Source organism: Cololabis saira, chromosome 13 (genome assembly GCF_033807715.1).
Source record: "Cololabis saira isolate AMF1-May2022 chromosome 13, fColSai1.1, whole genome shotgun sequence".
Taxonomy (NCBI): domain Eukaryota; kingdom Metazoa; phylum Chordata; class Actinopteri; order Beloniformes; family Belonidae; genus Cololabis; species Cololabis saira.
In genome coordinates, this window is record NC_084599.1 from 13,203,783 (window position 1) to 13,229,668 (window position 25,886).

General features: G+C 38.7%; 1 protein-coding gene across 3 annotated transcripts in view; it reads left to right on the forward strand.

Annotated features, from left to right (window-relative positions):
- Positions 1-25,886, forward strand: part of sbno2b (strawberry notch homolog 2b) — a 78,390-nt gene that overhangs the window by 4,475 nt on the left and 48,029 nt on the right. For all 3 annotated transcript variants that reach the window (XM_061737754.1, XM_061737755.1, XM_061737756.1), the window contains exons 2-3: positions 16,451-16,677; positions 20,139-20,227. In XM_061737754.1, the coding sequence (XP_061593738.1) occupies positions 16,570-16,677; positions 20,139-20,227 (197 nt within the window). In that variant the 5' untranslated portion in view covers positions 16,451-16,569. The remainder of the gene's footprint in view (positions 1-16,450; positions 16,678-20,138; positions 20,228-25,886) is intronic.

The window sequence follows — 25,886 nt, forward strand, 5'->3', positions numbered from 1 at the left end:
AACCAAGAAATGCATTTATTTATCTTCTAGAGCATGAGGATGATTAGGACAAGTATTTGTATAGTTTACTATCACAAAGATCAACAATTGTCAAAAATTACAACAACACTATAAAAGCATATACAGTTACTTTTACAGAATTGTCACTGAGTGCTATGAATTCCATTACTTTAAGTCCTTTTGCATTTTTGCTGTTGCTAGAAACTGTTTTTACAGTTGTCAGATGCCTGCTGAATGACAGTATTGACACTCTGTGTCAGTCAGTGCGGTTACATGCACTTTTAAATCAAGCTATTGGCAATCACAATCTAGCTCAGGATTAAACTGGACTTTCCGAGAAATCCAAGTATACGTGGGCAAGAAGACAATTGATTATTGAGTGAGGTGCGTTGGACTCTGCAATGCTAGGTGGCACCACATGCACTTTTGCGATGGCGTTCTTCGGTTACTTCTTTGTTGTTCGTCTTCTTCTTCTCCTACTGTGTTGATATTCTGGCTTTCGCGGTGTCGTCACTGCTGGAAGGGGGAGTCCCGGGGCAGTCGCTAGCTCAGCTAAGAGTGGGTTATACATGCCGGAATAAGTAGAATTAGGAGCATTATCTGGCATTAATAGCTCGATCTCAAGAGCTTTCGATTCGGTTCGACTACAGCCCGGCTAAGGTGTATACATGGCTTTTAAAAATTCGGTATCAGTTGGATTAAGGCAGTGCTTCTCAATCCTGGTCCTCGTGGGCCCCTGTCCTGCATGTTTTAGATGTTTCCTTGCATCAACACACCTGATTCTAATTAAAGGTCCTAATTAGCTTGTCATCAAGGTCTGCACAACTCTGTTGATGACACAGGTACTTTTATCACGGTGTGCTGAAGCAGGGTAGCATCTAAAACATGCAGGATAGGGGCCCACGAGGACCAGGATTGAGAAACACTGGATTAAGGCAACAATTCGACTTTCTGTTAGTGCATGTAAACATAAAGACTGTTTTTAGTGTTAGAGCTGCTAGCCACTACTTCATATTATTCACTACAGATTTCCTGAAATGACGACCTTTCAGGTAAGATGTTAGTCTGTTGGGTCAAAACCTGCCGCCCTCCTTCTTCATCTCAGAGTCCTTGTTGAACATGGTTTGAAAAATGACAGCAACAATGTCATCAGCTGGCACTGAGAAAAATAACCAGGCTGGTGTGTTATCTCCGGTTTGGTGCCGTTAGTGCTCATTTTCAGTCAGGCAGTCGTGGGGCCACGCTGGGGCCCTAATGGTAAGGCGCGGCAGACGGCATAATGAGCGCAACATGGACTGTTTTAAAGGCGCTGCCCGCCAGCAAAGAATTTTATTAATTCTCATGGATTTATCAAATATGTTTATCCAGTTAATTTATTTACTGGACGGATAGAAGTTATGTCATTATCCTCCAAAATTGACCGATCTTTATCTGTGTGATACATTTTGTGCATCCCTAGTATACTTAAGATGTGTTTTAACACTATTACTCTTTTTCCTGAGTATAATCGACAAAAGTCAAGGCTGTGCATGTCAGTGGTATTGCATTGAATTTAATAGATTCTATAGTTTGAAATACAGGCATATGTAAAACCTAGAAATGTTTGCTGAATGGAATATAAAACAACATATAATGGGATACTAAGGGGTGATTTAGAGACTTGAAGGAATGACCAGAGTAAAATGAAAAATAGCACTCTGAAAGCTGTCACCTCTAGTTCCTTTGCTTTTCTGCAGTTTTTACTCTGGTTTCCTCTGTTTCTGTTGCCTGCAGCAAAGGAGTAAAACCCTGTGCAAGCCTTGACACAGTAGGTTGCCATGGTGGTTGCCTATTTTTCTAATTATGTCACTCCCCTTGCTGTGAAATGAAAAACCTGTTAGCTTCCTCTCTCAGATTTAGTCAAGTAACCCTACCCTAGGTGACATGGTCAATGGCCTTGGTGTCATTTGTTGTCAAATCCCTCTCTCAGACACATCTGGCACTCCATTCCAGACATTAATAATAATAGACAACCTGCTTGTTCTTTCATCTGTTTACTACCTAGAATGTGACATCTGCATCTACATTATATTGCCCTAACAGATATCTCACAGGCAGGGAAGTGCTTTTTCCATATAGATCTAATTTTTTGGTTTGGTTAAACTATAAAAACATGTTTTACAGACATTTTGTAGTTGTCTTTTTGAAAAGCAAAAACTACAAAAAGTCAAAATAGTTTAATATGCAACTGTAGAGGAATTTATTAAAAGCCGTCTTTCCACCAGGCCAATGATGATGAATATTTTTAATGAACGTTATCTGGAGCTACACCAGAATTTGATGAGCTTTTCTTTTGATCATGCTCCAATGTTTCACATATTCAATAAGGTTTATTCAGTTTTTGGATAAGTGTAATGAATCTTTCTCAGGGCTTGAATACATATGTCTGTCATGACAGAGGACTATTAGTGAGGGTAACCCCTAAACAGTGCTTGTGAGTGTTCACGTGTGGGCTTCCCCTGAACAGTTTTTCCTTACTCATTTTCGACATGGTCATGCATTAATAGTTGCTTGGCCTGCAGGAACTTTGATGGTCACAAAAACACAAGATCTGTTTTATTGTTTATAGCCTACAGGAATTGTAATGACGATACAAATAAAACATGGAGGTATCTCACAAATCAGGTTTGGCAAGTTTTAGTGGCATTAAGGAACATCATGTGAAATGTTGTTTTTTTTGTGTGTGTGTTTTTAATGGCATTTTAGAGTTTATGCTTTGATAGGGAACTGTAACTCAATTTGATGAGGAAATCAGTTCCAAAAATTTCCTTCGTTATGATGGGGGAGCCAAACAGTGATCACAAGTGGGCAGCACCCCCACATGTGGGTCTTGTGACCAGTTGTCATCGTATCTTACTTACCAGATTATGCAAATAAACACATAGCTTATGCCAAACTATCAGCTATGCAACAAAGTTCAGTTACCTAAACTTTAACTTTATTATTCTTAAGGCGCAGTCGTTTCAGAACTTTCACAAACAATACAATAACCTCAGTTGTGTAACCGACACAACATTAGGGAAGCAATAAAAAACAAAATAAATGATCCTGGATGTTTGCTGAACTTAGTGTCAGTGCACTTCTGCTGACTAAAGAAACACAAATAAAATCTTTTAAACTCTGCAGTGTTTATTGTGAACCAGCCTCTGAATAAAAGCCAGAGCATAAGCTCACAATAAAAAACAAACACTGCCTGTGTTATATCCATGGGCTGTGTGCACCTTGTAATGCAAAATAACAAATACACCCTTTACTCAGATGCTCCACATTCAATTCTGCTATCTTACATTGAAATGGAATGCTTTTTTCTAAAACATCTGTGCACTAAAGGAGAGAAATTAGGTATGATGCATATAATATGGGATACTATACTCTAGGTTTAATACATGCCTTTTATTTAGCAGATGATTTATGATGACAACTAGGAAGCTCTGTCTGCATTCAAATGCAGCGTTTACACTTCAGGGTTCAAGTGACCCAGTTTTGATATTTTTCCTTTCAAGTGTTACAGATTGAATATGACCAGTGGACATGTAAGTACTAAAAAAGTACATGGATTCAGATATTCTCAGATCAGCCTCAGACTGGCCTCATTCTTATGTGGAATTAAATCAGATATGAAATGTCTGATTGTTCATTTGCATCTGCCATCCAAGCAAACATTGGATTTTCTCTGTAAATGCACCCCAGAAAATATGACGTGGCAAGTGACATGAACACCTGTGCACAGACTCTTCTTCTCCACTTTAAAATACAATATAACAGTATAAATGCAGAGACACAGAGGGAGACTAAGGTGGTTTGTCAGTTTGATAATTACAATATGTCCATATACATCTTCTATTTCACCTGCATTGACTTCACCTGCATTCTTGGAATTCTTTCAAAACCAATGGTTTTTCTATCTTGTCACCCTTTTCCGGGTCAGTAGAAGAAGTCCATCAGTAGAAGTCCATCTACCTTGCATGTTGTTTCTCCAGGCAGTAATCAGTATAAATACAGATGTTTGATTGAAGTCCCTTATAAAAGACGATGTAGGCAACTCACAAAATGTTGGATGTAAGAATTAAATTAGAATTGGCCATCAAGATCTGGATTGTAAATGCAGCTAAATATGCTTTGTTATCTCAGTTATTCCTCTGTACGATAGCCAATGTTCTTCAAGCCAAGCTGCATGTCGGGGGAGCCAAGTTTTGTACCTTGTGCCTTTCTTTCACACAAGTAATGGACATGACAATTTGTTTCTTTTAACTCAGTTCTCTTTGTGCAACACGTATAATTTGGGACATATATAAAAAGGTCCTACAGAGAGTCACCCAATAGGGCTAAAAGGCCAGTGCTAAAAATGAGGGTGACTTTGGTGACAGACATATTTCAGTCCCCTTGTCCCACATCAAAAGCGTGATTAGAGGCATATTGGAGCTAAGACATGCAATGGCGTGATATCCCATACTCTGTGTGTTATACCAAGTAAATTGACCGAAAGGGAACACCAGATGTGATGTATGCATGGCTCAGCTGTAAACATTTGGGGCCAGGCATATTAAGAGGTGACTCAGGACCAACAGGACAGACCCACCGCTCTGGAGCGGCGCTCACAGCTGCTTTGTTTACGGTTGCAGCACAAATTAATATAAAAGGCAAGTGGGAGGCTTTCTGTTTCGTCTGCGATTTCATATTTTTCCCCCAGCAAATTGGAAGAGCAAGAAAACATCCTAGTGGAAACAGCTGCTTTTGGATATTTATGTCAGTCCACTTGGTGTTTCTTCAGTATGTTTTCAGACAAATTTGCACTTGCACTGTTTTAATGTTTGAGGCCACCACTCTCTCAGACCACATCTTAATGTTCCCTGAGTGCACTTCATTCACTTCATTTAAATGTAGTGCTGCCCATTTTTGATCGTATCACCCAGGATTGCATTTTAGCATCAGGTCTGATCAGAACTTTAACCTTTAGTCTTCCTATTTCTTTGTTTTTACTAGCTCTTTTTCTCCCTTCTTCAATTGGTGCCAGTGATAAATTTCATTTATGACCTGGGGGTTGATTAGAGTGAGACTGAAAAATGTGTGGCGTGGAGGAGGGGAATTGAGCATAGGTTATATGTTTTATTCAGTTCCTCAATTCCCGTGATCTGACCTTCATTGGGTAAAAGTTCATGTATTAATATACATATCATGCATAACATATATCTTAAATATATATGTAATTTGTTTTTGTTGGTGAAATGGCAGGGAATGAACAGCTAATTACCGTAATTGAATGTTGAACTGTTAGATATGTGGCCAAGTGTTCACTTCTAGACTAGACTAGTGCAACTAGACACAAACAAGTATTTCATGATTGTGTGAGTATCTCATGTCTTATACTATCTAGACCTGGAGGCTGTGTGGATGCTTCCAAACCACATGAGAAATAAGTGAAATGCAAGTAAGCATGTCATATTCTGCATGCTTCCCTGCTTTGTCTTCTGAGGAGAAACTGTGTTGGATTCATCCTGAGAAAATCATGTGACCCCAAATCATTTAAGTATTTTGAGATTTTGCTACGAGTACATTTGATGCAGTTAGATATTACATGAAAAAAAACTATGGATTGACTGACGAGTCGGTTGAGGTCTTGCTGTCATATTGCAAGTGCAAGTTTCAAGTGTAATATGTATATATACACTTGTCAACATTAAAACGAAAACAAACAAAAAACTAAAACGGACAACCAAAGGTTAATGGTTAGCAAAAGTTGTTTATTATGAGAAATAGTTGTCAGGCTGGTCTACAGGGCGGTCCCTTTATTCAACTAATCACCATTATTTTTAAATGTGTAGGTAAGTTTAACCTAGTGCAAAATCTTGACCTTCTTCAGCTAGACTTATGGCTGACTACGGGAAATTACAGTATTTTCCCCCTTGTTTTCCCTACATCTCCTGTTTATGGAGTATGGGTCGAATTTTGGCATTAGAGATTTGTGAGATTATCTGGAAACATGTTAGAAATGCTTAAAACATGAATTAACCTTGTCCAGAGTAAATAATATATTTTTTTCTAAGTGTAACTCATATACAGTTGGGTAGACCAAATGGTCTATGTTTGTGTTACAAACATATTTTATTCTAACACCTAATGCATAATGTAAAGCAGAGAGGGATGCTTTCCTTGTCCATATATGCTTTTATGAGATATAAAAAAATCATAATGCTAGTGTTTTGAGTCATGTCTTCATGTATGTTTTTGTCTAAAAGTTTGAAATAAAAAGGTTGGTCACAAAAAAAGATTTAAAGACTCATGATGACCTATATTTTGAATTCCAAGTTAGATTTTGCTTTTCTTATGGAGTTTGAGCCTTCCCATTAACATGACACCCTCATGGACCCCAGTGATTTTCTCTAAGGTTGTACATTACACCTTACGAAGAGAAGGTCCAGCCCTATTGTGAAAGTTTTATGTACTAATTTGGGATTTATCCTATCATATATCCATCCATCCATATTCTATACCCGCTTTATCCTTTGCAGGGTCGCGGGGGTCTGCTGGAGCCAATCCCAGCTCATTACAGGCGAGAGGCAGGGGTCCACCCTGGAGAAGTCGCCAGTCTATCGCAGTCCTATCATATACCTTTTTTTTATTATATTTTATATTATATGTACGTATGTATATTTAAACCTTTTCACCATTTTTCAAGCCATTTTTATATACCGTACTTTCTGGACTATAAGCCACTACTTTTTTTACACGCTTTGAACCCTGCGGATTCAACAATGATGCAGCTAATTTCAGATCTTTACGGGCTAACGATCTTCATGCTGCCAATACATTTCACGTCGTAGACACCTGCGGTTTATAGACAAGTGCCACATATATAGGTACAAAACCTGTTTTCATTTTTAAATTTAGTGGGTGCGGCTTATATTCAGGTGCGTTCAATAGTCCGTAAAGTACAGTAATCCTTTTGAGTACAACTGGTGCTCAATCTGAACATCAATTGCTCAGTCAGCTCTAAGCTTGTGTGAAATGATGAACCAAATTGATCTTTGCATGGCAACATACAAAGTGGTGTAGACGGACATAAGCAGCTCCCTCTTGCTGTACATGTGGTGTAATATTGTTATATCTGTGAGAGAAATTAGTTCAGTTTGAACTGTTATGCACCACATGTTACTAGTCGATGCACATTTTCTGTGCATTGACATGTGCTGTGTTGTTTGCCAGTGAAATTTGCTTTTGTTGAGTGTTATGAGCCGTACTGAATAACCATGACAGAAAGGGTAGGGATGCTGAGGCATGAAACTAGCTTCCTCTGATGGGCAGTGAAATCCCTCTGGGATCGGACTTGGTGAGAAATAACAGCCAACAACGGTGGTTTACTACCTTAAATAGGGCCAATATTTGAATGGATGCAAGGAAAAGAAAGACATAGCAATGTGGATTAGGTTCCACAAAAGCAATAGAGAACTTGTAGCAGATCTCAGAAAAGGACAGTCTGTTACCAGTGTGACTTGAAAGAAAGCAATATCAGTGAGATAATATGAGCCACTTGATAGAGACTATGGAAACGGTTGGTGACTGAAAGTGTGACTGAAATGGAGAAGGAGGTGATCCAGATTTTAACAAATGAAAGGCCCAAGATGAGTAGACAATAATATAAATTAGAGAAGTATTGTACTTGGCTGTTTTCTCTAAAGTTTCCTGATGGGACTTTTGTCATGAATTGGCACCTTAAAAATGAATTGAATTCTTTCACAGCAACAGGCCCTAAGAAAAAAAAGGACACTGAAGAACACTAACCCCAAGTCCTCTGGAGGATGCATTCTATGTTACGATTTTTAAGCCTCTGTATACAACACTTAAGTTATACAAACAGTGGTACTTTGCGTCAGCCTGAATAGTTGCATTTAATAATAAATGTGTTTGCTTTACACATCTGGCTGTTATAAAACAAAAAAAACTCAAGACATTGCTTTTAAGTCTGTTGAGTTAAACAAAATTGTTGTCTTTTCCCCCTAGAAGCTGAACCCGAGACAGCTGAACCACCATCATGTGAATTCCACCTTCATACTATTGTATTGTATTGTGGAAAGCAGGGCAAGCAGGCAGCTAAATGATTTCTGCAATCTTTGATCTAGTTAGCGTTTGATCTATACTTGGTGGGTGCTTGTGGTGGAGGCTGAAATTATGGTATTGCTTTTAATAGTGCCGTCAGCTGCAGTAAATCATTGTTGTATTTAGCATTTTTCTCTGGCTCAATTTGTTTTGTATTCCTCTGCTGCAGTACTTACTATAATCTCTGCTGTCCCCATACATTTCTTTCTGCTCCTTAGCCCTTTTCCCTTTTACCTGTGTTTGCTATTTACCGTAATAAAGCCTCATTTGAGCCCCAGAAGCCTACATAATATATCCCTTTATGTATAAATTACATCTTGGATGATTTAAATGTGTTGTTCAGGCGGTTTTATGGCATACAAATATGCACGGTCATGACAAACTGTTGCTGAATATCCTCTTGAAAGGTGTTAATGTAAACCTTATTGCTATTAATTGTTCTTAGAAGCTTAGTCTTTTCACCCTGCTTTTCCGTTGGACCAAAACACTCAAATAACTAACCTCTAAATAATCTATTCATCCGATTCATAAATGTAATAACTACCGCCGCTTATCATCTCTCTCAGTACCATTACTTTCTGGGTTACAGAACTGTTCACAGCTCCTTAATGACCGTGGCTGTAATATCAAATGAAAATTCAGTAAAGGAAAAAAAAAGGAAGGTAATGTCTTTGTCCTTTATCCAGATGCTTGAGCGTGTGAGTGCATGTCTACACAGTGGCGTGTATGGACTCTGTCAAAAAGGTGCTGATTAATAATGTAAGCTCTTTTGACTGATTAAGCGCTTTGTTTCCCTGGGAAGTAATTTTTTCCTTTTATAAATATTTCATCACTAGCTAATGAATCCAGACAGTCAAGGCAATCATAACTAGTTTACGGCCCCCTTGCTGCTCTGGTGTAAGGTGGTTGGACCATGATCATTTCTAACCTCATTACTTGTAATGCTGATGGACACAGATTGGTGATGAGTGAGTGCAGTTCATTGAACTGAATGATTGAAGTCTGCATGTTAGTGCAAAAGACAGATGCAGACTATAACAGGAATGAGAAGCGCAGATGCCGACAGGGGTCTGTCTGTCATATGAGGAAGGTATGCTTTGCTGACACCACTACAGTATATGCAAGTGTGTTGAAAGTGCAGCTGTGTGGATGGATGGATTACAAAGCAATCCTACAGGGCCTGTAGGTCTGCTTCTACAGTAATGCTGAAAAAGAAAACAGTTGTGGGGTGCAAATCAGTAAATGCATAAAATAATCACAAGGAAGTTCCAAGAAGCATTGAGGAACAACATAAGTTTTGTTTATGCTTCAGCAATGGACTGATGGGGAACTCTATGCCACACCACACCTTGACATGCACCTCTCCACAAATGTTTCTACATGTTGAGTCGACGCAGACTGCAGCAAGTGATTGGCCCGCTTAGTAGCTAGCATTTTTCTTTTCCTTCATATTCCCCACCACATCGTCTTTGTTGTTTTCAAGCCACAAAGAAAGTTAACAGCAAAACATCAATTAAAATGACTGTTGCTCAACCATTATCAGTTCCAACTCATATAAAAAATGTTTTATTTGCTCTGTTGCTATGTTTGAAAGTAAAAGAAGCTTAGCACTGCAGAGAAGAATCCACCCTTTAATTTTGTATTTGCAGGCCTAGTGTTACTACTAGGCCTGCAGCTACCGAATATTTTGGTAATCGATTATTCTATCAGATATTCCATTTATTAATCGAGAAATCGGATAAAACTTACTTTTGCTTAATTAAAGCTCAATTATAAATATATAATAGAGAACAAGGCAGATCACTCTATAAAAACAACCAATAATTTGTTTCTTTTTATAAGAAAAATTGACATTTATTTACATATTTTGCAAACTAGTAAACTGTTACAATACAAATACTTCAAACTTAACATTCCCCGAGACATAAAATTAAATAAAAATAAATGAAATTATTTCCCACTTATTTTTTCCAAGTAAAAAAAAAATAAAATCAAAAATATTCTTAAACACTGCCTTTAAATCGTGCAACTTCACGTTCAGAACCAATACATTTAAACAGAAATGCTTGGCTGTGGACTGGGACTCGGAAGAAGACTTGGATCTTACACAATGTGGACCGGGACCTTCATTTTTAATTTAAAATGATCCCACACCTCCGACATTTTCTGTATCTTCCTCTTATTACTTTCGCTTTGCTGCGTTTGCTCACTGTCGCTGTCACTGTTTTCGGTCCTTGCGTCTGTACAGCAAAACTCTTTACAAACGTTTTTAAATTAAGCGAGGCTTCGAGGCAGAGGAAAGTCATCTGCAGTGTGGTAGAATTTAATGAAAATAGACATTGGAAAAAAGTAGAATGCAAACTTTGCAAGCGACAGTTTGCATATCACAGCTCCATATCAAACATGGCGGGTCACATGAAAACGGTAAGCCAACTTGCCCCGTCTGTTTTGACAACATGAACACATCAGAATTGACATATTTCAATGTTTTAATCTAATAATTGTTTGTAACTGAAGGCGTACCCGCCGGCAACAACAGCGGCATTCCCCACTTACAACCAGACCAATGCTGGATGTTAAGCCTCTTTTTTTGAAACACTTTAATCATCCAATATTTTTAATGCTCAAAGCTCCACGATTTTTACCTTTTTTTTTTGCATCATGGTTTTTATTATTTAGCATATATTTTTTTTATTTTATTGTAAAATGTGTAATAGAAATAGTAGTTTATAGTTTATATTTTGACTTCATAACTTGCTTGCGATCCATAACTCTGACCATGGACCTGTTGCTTATCTTTAGTGTCACTGAACCTGCTCTGAAGCACATCTAGCTGACTGGTTTTAGCAATATACAGGAATAAACAACTGGTAATCAGTAGTAGGGCTGCACGATTCTGGACAAAATGAGAATCACGATTTTTTTGCTTAGAATTGAGATCACGATTCTCTCACGATTTTTTTTCCAATATAAAATTTATTGCACTTATTACTTTAACTTTGCAACAGCTGAACAAAAATATAATAACAATGAACATCTCTTGTCTTCTTTACACAAACCTTTGAATAATTTAAACAATAATAACAATTTTGAACAATATTTGTTCCTCCCTGAGTTGAACACCCTTTCAGAAAGGGGACTTGTAACAGATCCTGTAGTTCTGAGGCAACAAATTATTCCTCTGGCTGGGATGAACCACGGGGGATGAACCCCCCAATGCCTATTGCTGCTATTAAGAAGCTGCCGATACAAAAGGTAAACGTTACAAAAAATATGATGGTGCCTGATAAAAGAATGGCATCAACTTTGTAACAGCTGACATTGAACATAAAAACAATAAACATATAAAAAAAAATATATATATATATATTTTTAAATCGTCGTCATTTGGAAATGAGATTGCGTTCAAGCATGAATCGAGATCGCGATTTTTTAACGATTAATCGTGCAGCCCTAATCAGTAGTACTCAGTAGTTTGTACTTAATGGTACTCACCAGAAACCTGGTGTCGCCTATTGGTTATCTCTGCTTTTCACCACCAAAATGATCCATGAAACGAATATTCCGCTGTAAAGATTCCCTAGCAGCTCCTCCCTCATGGATGGGCTGATGGAGCAGGTGACCACCGTTAACATTGATTGAGATTGATAACATGGGCGCATTCAAGTCCGCTTCACGTGCCTGTTTGCCCATTTACAGCATGCCGCACCGCATTACAAGAAAATAAAGCTGAAAAATCAACCAATTATTGTCCTTGGCTGCTCAATCAGTGCATCTCTAATACATACATTTGTTTAACACTTCTATTCATGTTTCTAAAATTTCTGAAAACTACATTGTGGCAGGGTGGAGGATTGGGCGTGGTCCGCGGGGGAGTAGCGCACAGTTGGCGCAGGTTGGATCAGCTGATTGGGCACAGGTGTGTCCAATAAATCTCTCCTCCCTGCCTGGGTCTTTAAGGAGTGGGCTGATTGTGCATAGGGATCTGTAAGAGGGTGATGACACAGAGCTGCCGGAGCCCGGAGACGACGACGACAACGACCGGCGGCGGCGGCTGCGGCTGCGTGTGCGGCTGCGTGTGCGTGTCTGTGTACGTGTCTGTGTACAGGTCTGGTGATGAATAAAATCCACCATTTCTCCGCTAAACCACGCGTCCTCATTCCTGTTGGCTGACCCCGGTAGTAAGAGTCGGCTACATACATGCATGTGTGATATAAAGCCTTATTCATAATATTTGTCCATTCATAAGAACAGTCTGGTGTCGAGGACCTGATGTGTGTTTTATTAAAGCACTTTGCTCTACGTAGTACATAAATAAAGTTTGATTTGATTTTCTAAGATCGTGACTTTGTTTCAGCATTCCACATGTGACTGGACATTTGCCTGTAAGATGGCAAGCACACACCAGGCAACATGGTGGTTCTCCTCGTGAGCTTTATTGTGACTTAGCAGCTTAAGGAAGTCACACTTCACTGGCTGATCTCCGTGTGCTTTGGCAGGAAAGTAAAGGCCACCCGCACACACTCAGATAGTCATTTGTACCATTGCATAAGACCTTAACTTACCCCTAACCTATTCTGCCTGTGAGCACATGTTGGATATTGTCATTACGTACATCCTGTGTTTTTAGAATGGCTGAGGTGAGCTGCGTGTTCAACTCTATGAGTAATACAGGCTAGGAGAACCAAGTGGCCTAAAATGTTGCCATGCCAAATGAAATACTGTTTTAGTATCATAAATTAATTATTCTCCACAATGGCTAACTTCTTCCCAGTGATTTGTACTGTGGATATGGTGGAGTTTCTAAAAAAATTTCTCATGAAATGGCTTGATCTGCCTGCAGCAATCTCTTGCATCATACCAACCATAGAGTGAGGTGTAAAGACCAAAGAGAAAGCACTGCACGGAAACCATCAGTGACCTATGACATAATGAACATATTGAGGAGATTACTTGTGAGAGGACTTTAGTTTAATTCAGTTCTGTAAAAAGGGACGTCAGTACAAAGAAAAATTTAAAGCAAGGAGGTTTTCTTCTCTTTCTTTGCTGCTTGATGCATTTACTCTCTTTGTATTCCTAATGCTGCACTGCTACCTGTATTTATCTTTGATTTAAACACTGATAACCTTGTTTTCCTAGAGGTAGCTTCCTTCATTACCTCCCTCTTCTCTGCAGGAGTTAAGACTTGTAGGGGGGTTTGCTGTTTTCTGGTAATGAGAGGCTTTACAGGAAGGGGGTATCTGGGACTACTCCTTAAATAATCAGTATTGATTATCCTCAGAAGCTCTCTGTTAGGGTGGGGGTTGAGGAAAGCTAGGTGGGTTTTCAGTTGCTAGGTGAGGGTTACATACATGGACACAGAGTATGCCTTGTTAGATGATAGTAGGTGTTTTGGATTATGGAAAGAATTTCTTCCAATACGACTACATTAACAAGACTCTGTGTCACCGTTTGAAGAGGTGATTGTAGTGGTAGACAGGGGTTGATGGTTAAAGACAGTGATGGGCAGAAAAAGACTGCCTGCTAAAAATAATATAAAGACTGGTTTGGGATTTCATGTCTTGACTGAGATGTTGGGTTTCTTTTGTTTTTGTTTTTTGTACAGTTTTTTTTTTTTGTTAGCTGTTGTAGTTGCACTTAGTATTGAGCCATCTGAAAGACCACTTTCATATAATAAGCTTTTCATAATAGCTTTTTGCTTCAGACTTTTTGCTTTGAAAATCTGGAATTCTTTTCCTTTGCTCCCCAAAAATTTGTTTCAAACTTATCCAAAGTGCCACACCAAGTTAAGTAAGGTCTCTACCTCTCTCTCGCACACACACACACACACACACTCAGACACACAAAGGCCCCCTTTTAGACCCACATAAACTCTATTAGGATTTATTACTTCAGCTTTTCCCCCAGTGAGCACGTCTGGCCTGTGCTCCAGATTGGGGGTAAACTCAACAAAGGAAGGAAGGATGAGGGGAGGAACGGTAGCAGTTTGATTAGTTTGCAGCAAGAGAGTGTTGCTGATGTTAGACAGACATGGAGTGCAAAGTGCTGACAGATTTGATGTTTCACTTGTAAAGCTGGTGAGATCGGCGAGGAATAAAAGTTTTGTTAGTTTTGTTAGTTCATTTATAATGAGCATTTTTTAAACAACATGTTCCTATAACAGAGAAGATTTCCGATTATTACATAAAGCCAGCAGAAGTCGTTAACCTAAAGTTTGAATTCTGCATTAAATCATATCAGTACAATAAAATAATCACATTCCATATAATGAGAGACAATGTAAATAAATGTTGTAAATCTTGTAAATAACATTTGTACATCTAAACAAAAGGATAACCCCTCTTCAAAAATATTTAACATCAAACATCAAAAGTTTAATTTACAAAAAAAATAACATTAAAATATCACAGCATCTTTCTATGCTTTGTAGCATAGAAATAAATTAATAGATAACACAAACATGTCACTTTAAGGCTGCCCTGGTTTGAAAATATGTCACTCATTGAGCCATTGCGATTTGAAGGATACTGTGACATCACAGATTCAGATCAGAGAAATATTATGCAGACTTCCCATCTTAACTCAGCTCAGTGGCACACCATGCTGGATTTCTGTACTATCAAAGTAGGTAGTACAACACTTGATGAGAGAGAGGTATATTCCTCTGAAAAGGGAGGTGGAGTTTTGTGTCTGACTCCACCCCCTAAAACTGATATCTTAAAAATTCATAATCCAAAGGGGACCTAATGTACTGTATTTTGGGGGGGTTTGTCCAAAGCTTGGCGCAAACATTTCATTGATACCTCAAGAAAGTGTGTTGAAAATAAGGAAAATAAATGATTGTGGCCCTTGTCACCATTGCACAAAGATGTGTATAAAAGTATCCATCAGAAAACTTGAACTCTAGTGTTCAAGGGTTCAGGTTTTTCCTATAATTGGTCACTGGTCTGTGTACTTGAACAGCACACATGGAAACATTTACAGAAAAACCTCTACCCGTAAGCCTACAAAATCCTTTTCTAGGCTTAGTTTTTATCTGGAAAGTCTCTGTATTTTGAAAAACACACAAATATCTCACTGGAGTATTTCACTGTTTGCAGACGGAATGTGATTAAAGCAGACGATACATAATAACTGTTACCCAAGGAAAATGTCCTATTTGTGCCTATACTTATGAGGAAGATAAAGAGATCGGGAAACCTTCTGCTTGTGTCCAATCAGTATGCTTTAGCCCGTCTGACCTGTCGTTATGTTGGACATATAAGATAAGATAAGAAAGATAAGAAATCCTTTAATAGTCCCCCAGAGGGGAAATTTCCAATAAATAATAATAAATAAATCAATAATAAATATAAACAGCTTGAACTGCAAAACCATCACATATATCTCCTCTGTTAGAAAGACTGTTCAAGTACTCACTAAATGCCTGTTTGTATTTTATGTTTGCAAAAATGTGAAATATTCCTTCCTTTATTTATTTAACCAGGCAAGCAAATTAAGAACAAATTTCTTATTTTCAAGTGCAGCCTAGGGGGGTAAGGGGAGGGGGGAGCTAAGATGAAAAAGAACAAAGTTATATAAATACACAAAAAGACATTAAAACACAATACAAAAGATAAAACAATTAATCAAGTAATTCAAACAGTCAGTATGCATGAAGGAGGACTAAAGGCAAGTGCAGGAGTCGGTTGTACTTAATAAAAGATGTAGTTTGAAAGTGGAGATGGAGGTGAGAACAGAAAGTTTAAGGGTATTTTGTAAGGTGTTCCAATCAGAGGCTGCAGCGAATCGGAAGGCATTGCACCCAAAGGTGGTGCAGACTTTGGGGATGGAGAGATTGATGAAGGCTGATTGATGAATATTGTGCAGTCTTTTATCAAGATTTCTGCCTCCCATATGTTTTGCACTGCATTTTACTTCCTCCCGTGACTCTGATTGGTCCTCTAGTCACTAGAGGACCAATCAGACCAATTCACTAGAGTCTAGTGAATCTGGAGCCTTCAGTAATGTTAGATGACAATGAGCTAATTAGGATTGTCAATCAATAAATAAATATAATATCATGCTGGGCACTGTAAACAGGATCTGAGTTCTGCTTGTGTGGTCACAAAGCAACAGGAATTTGTCATGAAATGTGTATATGTTTATTTCTTGTTTAGCTCAATGAGCTTGAGTTAAATAAACAACTGGATAGCAGAATGTCCAATTCACAAATCACCAAACTCCGAGGTGATCTTGCTAAAGCTTCTAAAATCTCTGCTCTTTTGTCAATTTATTCCACATTGTCTTCATTCTTCATTTCCATCCCTTTCCTCAGGTCATGGAGAGCCTTTGCCCTTGTTAGACGTACCTTCTCATATACAGCCAGGACACGGGTGGCGAAAGAAGGGTGCATAGTCTAAGTCAGCTGGCAATCATGTGTGAAGCTGTGGTCTGATGCCCACCCTCACCTCAGCGCCGGCCATGGACGGGGAGAACTACCTGCATCCAGAAGGTCCTCAGTTCGACAGCAGCTTGTTCTCTGTGGCCTCCCCAAACATGGAGGTACTTGGTTTGGACTTTATTTCCATTTATACTGTGTAAACCTGATAAACCTAAACTGTAATGCAGATGTTCATATACTATAAGAAATACATTATATTTTATGAACACAATGAGCATCTTTGTGTATTTGAAGAACAGGATTTGAGATGTGTAAGGAATCGTTTGAACAGTCTTGAAAGAGTGTGCTTAAATACTTGTAAGTGCATACATTAAAGGGTGCAATAAGTAAAAAAACATTTAAAAATCAAATTACATGGTAGATAGACTTTGTCAGTTGTATTGACCCTTTAAACTTGCCCTGTTAACCAGATTTGTGTTTTATAAGACATGCCAGCTGTATATAAAACACAACAGCTTACTATTAAACTGCTTCATCTGGTTTGCAGTAATTGACTATCATCAAAAATCAAAGAAAAGGCAGGGATCTTGTTTTTTGAGGTCCTTGCATTTCCACATTATTGAAAATTAAGGAGTCACAACACCATGCAATTTAGTGGTATTTAGGCAATATACAGTAGTTTGATTTTAAATGTGAATTTAGTTCCCCTCGTTGGTTAATGCCCCCTTTTTTTTTTAAAGAAGCACCCTAAACAAGTTCCTTGACATTCTCTTGTAATGCGCTGGTGATTCAAATTCCAGAAGGTTTTATAAAAATAATTGACAGGAACCTTAATTTTTTATTTAAAATGATCCCACACCTAACATCTTCAGTCTCTTCCTCTTATCACTTTTGCTTTGCTGCGTTTGCTTACTGTCGCTGTCACTGTTTTCGGTCCTGGCGTCTGTACAAGAAAACTGTTTACACACGTTACGAAAAGCCCGCCACCATCTCCTCTCGCTTAATAGGGGACGCATACCTGTAAGCGCCTTGTGTCACACTAAAAAGAATCCGTGCGACACGTGAGCTTTAAACATATTATTTAATTAAACAAGTCTTCGAGGCAGAGAAAATTCCTCAATCATTTTTTGTAATCGAATTACTCAAGGTACTCGAGGAATCGCTGCAGCCCTAATCTCAGACCACACTTGAGTGTGTTAAATGGTAAAGTACATGACAGCATAATTTGAAAAAGACTGAAAGTACAGTTTGTTTGGGAAGGTTGCCAGGAGAATTCCTTTCTATCTATAAAGAATATGGAAGTCCCACGGAAGATACAAACAAACCACAAGACTTCTGTAAAAATGGCCTTAATGCCCATTGCCATGTGAGAGGAAAACACACTTTTTGATTTCAGCAGGAACACCATGTACTTCACATGATCTTTAAGAGTTTTTTGGGAGCTAAAGGACTGAGGCAGCTTGAAGTCATTGAGTCACAGTGCGCTGGAGGTAAACGGGAGGCCATCTGTCTGACATCTAAAGCTTGGTCAACATTGAGTCGAAGCGGTCAGCTAATCTAAAACAGAAAGGCTGAAAAATCACAGAATGATGGGTTTGGATTAGGGCTGAACGATATACCGTTATCGTATCTATATCGAGATATGAACATTCAAGACATTAATAACGGAAAAGCAACGATATAAACGATATATTTCCGCTCGCCCTGCTTGTACAGCGCGAGCAGTCTCCATAAACATACTTTTAAGATTGCTCTTGAACGCACCACTACGGCCAGCCAACCACAAAGCTTATTTCATGCTTGCTGTTGATCGACAGCTGAAGCCAACCAATGACAAACATAGGAGGGAGGGAGGGAGGGACACGTGACTGAGACGCACACAGCCACACACAGGAGAGCGGAGAAGAGCGGAGAAATCCAAACGGAAGAAAAGAGACATGATTGCGGAGGATAATGCGGCCGGTGGCGGTGCTGAATCTAATTTTGTGCCAAAACATAAATAATCCTCCATTACTTGGAGGTATTTTGGATTTAGAAAGGATGATGTCGACCAGAGCGAGGTGTTGTGCAAGTCGTGCTTGGTGAAAATTGCGACGTCGGCCATCCCTTTTTAGTTTTGAAATTACAAAATAAAAATAGAGAAATAAACCAAAATAATCCATTCCCCATCTTTTGTTTTGATAATAAGAAATTCATTGATGTGTTTGAAAATCGAAATTGGGAATTAAAACAGCGAGTGGAAAACTCTTTTCTCTATTTCCTATTCGTTTACTGAAAACAAGGATTGGACAAATTGGGGGATTGCACATGCGCAGTAATAAATTAAGAAAGTTGTTTCTGGTTCTTTTGTTCATCAGATTGAAAGTTAACATTTTTAGATATTTAATTGTTGAAACAGAAAATAAATCAAATATGAAACCTGGGAGTGAAACATGAGTTTAATCTGTAATCTGTCTTCACTCCGTCATGGAACTGCAGTGATGTTGTGACAGTCCGTTCAGCTGCAGCGTCCAATCAATAATCAATAACATGTACTGAACTCTAACTCTAACTGCATTGGTTATTTATCGTTAAAGCGGAGCTACAGTAAAATATTTTGATTATTATTTATTATTGAGTGACTTTATGTTAATGTTGATGACTGGCAGTGAGTTCTAATCAATAAAACTGCACTCTTTTGATTTCTGATGTTTTTATTTTTCTGAAAAATGCTTGGTTTTCACCGAACCGAAGTCATATCGTATCGTATCGATATCGAGATATCTGGCATGAATATCGAGATATGAAATTTTGTCCATATCGTTCAGCCCTAGTTTGGATAGACTTAGTCAAAGTCCCACTCTCAACCCAGTGAAAGTACTGTGGTGGGACCTTTTAAGCAGAAGTGAAGCAGTGAATAATGTGTGTTTTTTGGTGTCTTTTGATGTTGGGTGTGATATAGTTAAACAATCAAACATGAAATTCAGGTATTTTGACTGGAAAGTTGTGTTGTATTTCATATTTTCATCACATGGTCAGGGCTATCTTTGAAGAAGTTCAAATCTGACATCACTGGTGTGGTTTTTCACAGACCCACTGCTTTGGAGGCAGATTTAAGAAGCAGCAACACGGGCAGCTGCCCAGGAAACCATCTTGACAGTGGCAAATGAGGGAAAAAAAGCACAAAAAAGCACCATAGACATTTTCTTGTGGTGCTAATTTACACATCACTTAATGCTCACTAGTTTGTTAACTAGAGCCAGAAAGAGCTGTTATCTGAGAGTGACTACTGTCAAGACATCTGGCTACTTATCAGATTGCCGTCACACTAGGACGTGACGGAGACGGGGAGGTGTAATATGTTAATTTTCTGTGAACTGGTGCTATTTCCGTGCTAGTCTATTTTGCAAACCTAATTTTAAAAACAACCTCAGATGTTCTTGTACATCAGAGGTAGTATTTGCCTAATACTAAGATCTATGATCAGATGCTTCATTGTGTTTTGTGTGATTAAAAGAGTGTACTAACTTTAGCACATGACTATTTGTGTATATTCACATGTGGTGAGTTTTGAGAAAAATGCACTCTGATAAAACAGTTATTCTCTTCATTTTCATAAAGACATCTCCCACTTGTCTTTCAGAGTACAATATATGCTTCACCTGGTTCCTGGAGACCCTTCTCTCAGCAGGGTGGATACAACATACCCTGCCCTATGCAATCTGGAAACCAGTAAGTTTCTACAAATTTGCCATCTTCTTTTACACAGAGAACCCAGTACAGCAGCAGAAAATCTTCATTTAAGATTTGAATTAACTTATTGCACCGCAATTCGATTAAAGCAGCACAACGTAACTTTCAGCTTTTCTGAGTTTGGCGGCATCTTGTGGACAAAATCGGTAGTGTTTTACCAGAAAGAACACTACGTTTCCCATGAGCACCAGCGCGTACTGCCGGAAAACTCCTGTCCCGTCGCTGCATTTGTTTTGATGAGAGAACACGGGACGCTTTTCTGTTTCACCAAGTGAACAGAAGGAACGCAAAAAAAGATGTTAAACTGCTGGAAAGGAACTGTATTTACCGGGATACCTTAAACAAGGAAGCCAGGGAGCGGTATATGGAGAAAATAATGATTATTAACGGTCTGGATCCATATGAAATCATTACTGAAGACCCATGTGTTTCAATAAATTTGTATAATAGTACAACATACAGTAAATGTTTTGTATCCCTCTTACTTCCCTTTTCTTTTTTTTTGACTGCCATATTATGTTGAAGAGGCTCCGAGCGAGGCGTGAGCAATATTTTTTTTTCCTCGTGAGATTATTTTTTTCCTCTGCAGCTACAAATAAGAGTTAATATTTTTTCCTCAACAAACTAGTTTTATCTGAAGATTGGGGTTAATTGCACCGCAGAGAGCTGGCCAGCAACTGCGTTTAGCTGGCGAGGTGGGGAATAAAACCCGTGTTTTGATCCGACCCCGGTCTGTGTGAGTGTTTGTGGTTTAAGGCTGTTTATGGTTCTGCGTTAAATCGACGCAGAGCCGACGGCGTAGGGTACGCGGCGACACGCACCGTACGTTGCGCGTCGCCACGTACCCTACGCCGTAGGTCTGCGTCAATTTAACGCAGAACCATAAATCAGGCTTTACTGTGTGTTTGGTCGTTACAGCCGCGATCCAAAGCGACCCGACGACTCTTTCACTCTTTTACTCTGTTATATCAGATACTTGGCCTGCGTGGTTCTGCCTCCGAGCAGGAAACCGGTGAAAAGTTAAACCATTAGGATCTTTTCCCCACGTCTCTGAGCTCCACGCCCCGCCCATTTTCGTCTCGACTGCGAATGGGGAAGGAGGGGGAAGTGACGTATGCCGTAAAGCAGTCAAAGTCGTAACGATTTGTAGTTTTTTAGTGTGGCAGGGTTCCTACCATGCTCCTCAAAGTTACATAGTGCCAGTGGAGGCGATACAGACCCCTCAGACCATGACAGAGGTTTCATTAAACCTGTTGGAAGTTGATGTACCATCACAATGACTCTGGAAATATGATATTAAGGTGGAAAAGTTACGTAGTGTCGCTTTAAGGAAGAGTGCTACCAGAAACACCACATTCAGGACTAAACATTTAGACCAAAGGCTGCAATCTTTACTGCCAGCTTTTCAGCTTTTTTAGTTATAGTTAGTGCCTTTCGGTGGCTCCAGCAGACTCTCGTGACTCTTGGTACAGGACTAAGTGGGTATAGAAAATGGATGGATGCATGAATATGGTGTAATGTTTGTTTTGTGTTTTTCTCATTAGAGCTCTGATACTGAATGTAAACGAACAACTGCAAGGGAAAAAAAATCCCCATCTGTTCATTTAAAACTTATTCTAGTTCATTCATTAAGTGCCTCTTTTTTAAAGTCTTAGGTTGATTGAAGTGATTGAACTGATTACTGACTCAGGGTGTGAGGATGTGATCTAATACAATAAAACCAACATGCAATTTCCTATCAGGTCATCACCAGCTAACACCACTGGGGGTGATTTTCTTCAACAGACATTCATTTCCTGTACTGACTGGCTTGTTGTCAGCCTTACTAGGGGGAGTTAAGCTTAACATCCTGTAACGAGGAGCTGATTTAGTGACGTTGCTGCTAAATGAGTGGTGGTTTTCCCTCTGCACAAGGTGTTTGTATGTGTCTGTGTGTCTGCTTGTGTATAAAAGGCTATTTCAGAGGCCGTGCTGAACATCTGTTCATGCTGTGTATATTACGTAGGATGTCGACAGAGGAGCAGCTGCAGTCATAATCATGTGTACAGAAACAGTGCCACAGTGTACTCAAGTACATTTTGGCTGCATTCTAATCCAAAATTAAAGCCATTTTAGTTTTTAAAAACTACAATTTAACAATCTGCCTCAAGCGGTCAAAATGCCTTTTTCCCACCTTAAATGGTAAACTGGTAAATATTAGGAATTTGATAGCAAACAAGAAAGACTATCCTGGACTTTATACTCCTGTAATAGTGCCAATATCATATTTGGAAGAATCAGGCATGAACTATTACAGCTTTTTCATATAAAAGGTCATATATACATTTCTGCTACCATTGCTGCTTCATGCTATGATGAAACACAGCTATGAAATGTATGTATGTATATATATAAAATTAGGGCTGTCAGAGTTAACGCGTTAATAATGCGTTAACTTAACATCCTCTTAACGCCGACAATTTATAATATTATACACACACACATCGACGGCACACGTAGCTTGAGGAAATGGTGGACTACTGCGTGAACATCTTTGAAGAGAGAGCGCTGTGTGTGTGTTTGTGTGTGTGTTTGTGTGTGTGTGTGTGTGTGTGTGTGTGTGTGTGTGTGTGTGTGTGTGTGTGTGTGTGTGTGTGTGTGTGTGTGTGTGTGTTTGTGGCTATTACAAAATGTTTAAACTGTCTTAATTTTAGTGATCACAAAATCAGTTTCATTTTTAGCACTGAACTGAGAAAGGGGTTCTTCATTAAGTTGTGTTTTATATTGTTATCGTTATCTATACAGAGTTTCTTAAAAGTTAAAGTATCAGATGACGTAAAGGCACAGTTTGTGGTTTTCAGATTTGCTCAAAGTGGAATTTTATGACTTCAAGTTAGTTTTACAAGACCCATATCTCACTTCCTGTATTACTATGTACAGATATGATCAAAAACAAAAGAGGTGTGTGGTTTTCAGCAAGATTATGCAATTGAATATCGTAATTTTCTTAAGAATTGCTCTTATAAGACCCTCAGCTAGAATGATGTATGACGCTTGTAAAAACAATGTGACTTCACCAGTATTCTGGTGAATAATGTTAGTAATGCTTTGTTTGCAGAGTAGCTTGACACGACAGACATGCTGTGAGAGCAACCAGGGCCTGTATCTGGAAGTGATTTTTTTTTTTTTTTTTTGCAGCGCCTTCAGTTTGCATCTCTGTTCTCAGTTCAACAGGACAATGAGACAGGCAGCCTAAACCTCTGGTTTTTACATCACTACCTCCTTTTGGTTACTACCCACGTTAATGCTGGCTCTTTTCCAAATGCCCCGTGTTCTCTCTTGCTGCTTGGCTGACCTGATCTATACTGTCTAAATTGAGTAGACTTGACAGTGTGGTGAGAGCGACATTGAGAACATGCAGAGTGTGAAACGATCACATGACACTTGTTGGGGAAAAGACACATGGGAAGGTGTTGTATTTGCTCAGATTGTTGCCTCATGATTCCCACGCAGATCCAGACTTGCTTTTCTTGACCAATATACAAACCTCCGTCAATTACCAAACTTTTTTTGTATCTTCAGTTTTCTTTTAAAAATCAAATGCTGGTTTGTTTTTCGACTTTTTTTTGACTGAAATTATTTTAATTTGATCCCCTTTTCTAAAACACAAATAACATTTTACCTATCTTTCTGCTCCATGTATGCAGCATCAAGCTGTATTTAGAGACTGCAGATCTGTTGTGGAACTAACACCACACTATTTCAAACCACAGAAACCTCTGTGCCTCCTGTCTGTGATCCAAACTTGGTTTGTTGAAGACTAATGCATTGCACAGTTTACATATTTCACTCTTAATTATTCCCTGTGGACTCTTATATGGTTAATATCTTGTATTGTATCTATCCAGTCATAAGGACCAGGTAGTTATATGGTTTCCATGCAGCGTAATGCAAGATACTTAAGTTAAATTTGTACCCATTTACACTTGTGAAAAAAATTGGTCCCAGATTGTGGTATTTTTCCTGATTCTTGAATTTCTTTTCTGGATTTATTTAGCAATCAACCTCTTTAGTGCAAATTGAATTCAGAAACTTTAATTTGCTAAATATTAAATACCTTATTAAACTGCAATTCTGAATAATTCCAAAAAATAGTTACATTTGGTTATCTTCGATGTATTGTTTCATCACATCACCATCATGCTATATTTGCACAGACAAAAGAAAAATCCTATTCATTAAGCCACTGCTGTTTTCCCTTGAGCAGAGAAGAGCAATACCAGCTGGCCCTTTTTTTAGTTTTAAATACAATACTTACAAGACCACAACATTGTCTAAAATGTATCATGATTGCATGATGAAGTAAATCTCAACAGTGAACATTATTCTCGGTTATTGTTTTTCATCATAACTGGATTTACAATTATCATACTGACAAGATTATAGGCCAAAGTTTTTTGTTTTTTCTACACCTTAAATATATCTGAAAACATCTCTTGTATTTGTGTTGTATGCTTTTAAACACCTAGACCATTACAGCCATAACACCTGACGGTGCATACTAGAAAACATGGTCATGAGGAGTCCAACATGGCAGCTTAAAACACCAGTAGTTTGAAAAAAGCAAACAAACAACAACAAAAAACAATCATTCATTTTTTTGAGACTGAAAGGAGGCTGCATATGCATAGCCCCGTTTCCACTGAGCGGTTCGGTCCAGTACGGTCCGGAACACTTAAGTACGGTTTAGAATGGTCCAGTCAACTCAGCTGGGCGTTTCCACTGCAAGTCGGACCACGACCCTTGCAGGGTGTAGGCCAAAGGACTAGCATAGGTCATAGTAGTGCGACGACAACAAAAGCAAAGCAAGAGATGCTACCAACGGCAACAATGGAGGTCATTCAGCAGCTCTTTTTCTTTTATGCTTGGCTTTTGGTACTTAGTATTTACAATAATTTGACTGGGAAAAAAATGAAGTAGTGCCCATAACCTGAACTATTATTCCCTTGAAAGCCTTGGAAACTAGCAGAGTTGAACACACCCGTCATCATGCTTAAACCTAGCCTCACTTGCTGCACATAGCTTTTATGGCGTAACAGACTTGTTTGCGGTGTTGGACAAGTCTCACCAGTTGCAGATCTAAGATTTGTCAACATACGTTTATACACACACACAGACTGGCTCACCCAGTGCTTGCCCGCTGTCTTTTCATCACCATGTCGTTAACTTATGCAAACGCGCCATACCAGGATCCAAAAAAAAAAACCCTACTAAGACAAAGCAAGAGTTTGTGCACATAATGTTTTTCCCAGAATATAGTCTATAGCAGGGGTATTCAACTAGATTCGGCCGGGGGCCACATCTGCAAAAGGACTGTATGGAGAGGGCCGCACAATTTGAAAATGTGGGGGTTTTCAAAATGTATTTTGCACTCAAAGACGAAGACTTATGTAAATATAATACATTTGTATTATATATTTGAATATATCCAGTTTACATATGAATTATGTATTAATTGTCTCCAGATTTAGTAATTGTGAATGTTAAATATAATATTCAGATAAAGACATATTATTTTGAATGCAAGTTCATTTTGAAACCATGCATTGTGCAAACTTAATGAAATTGATATTGACCTACTTTTAATAAAACACGCCAT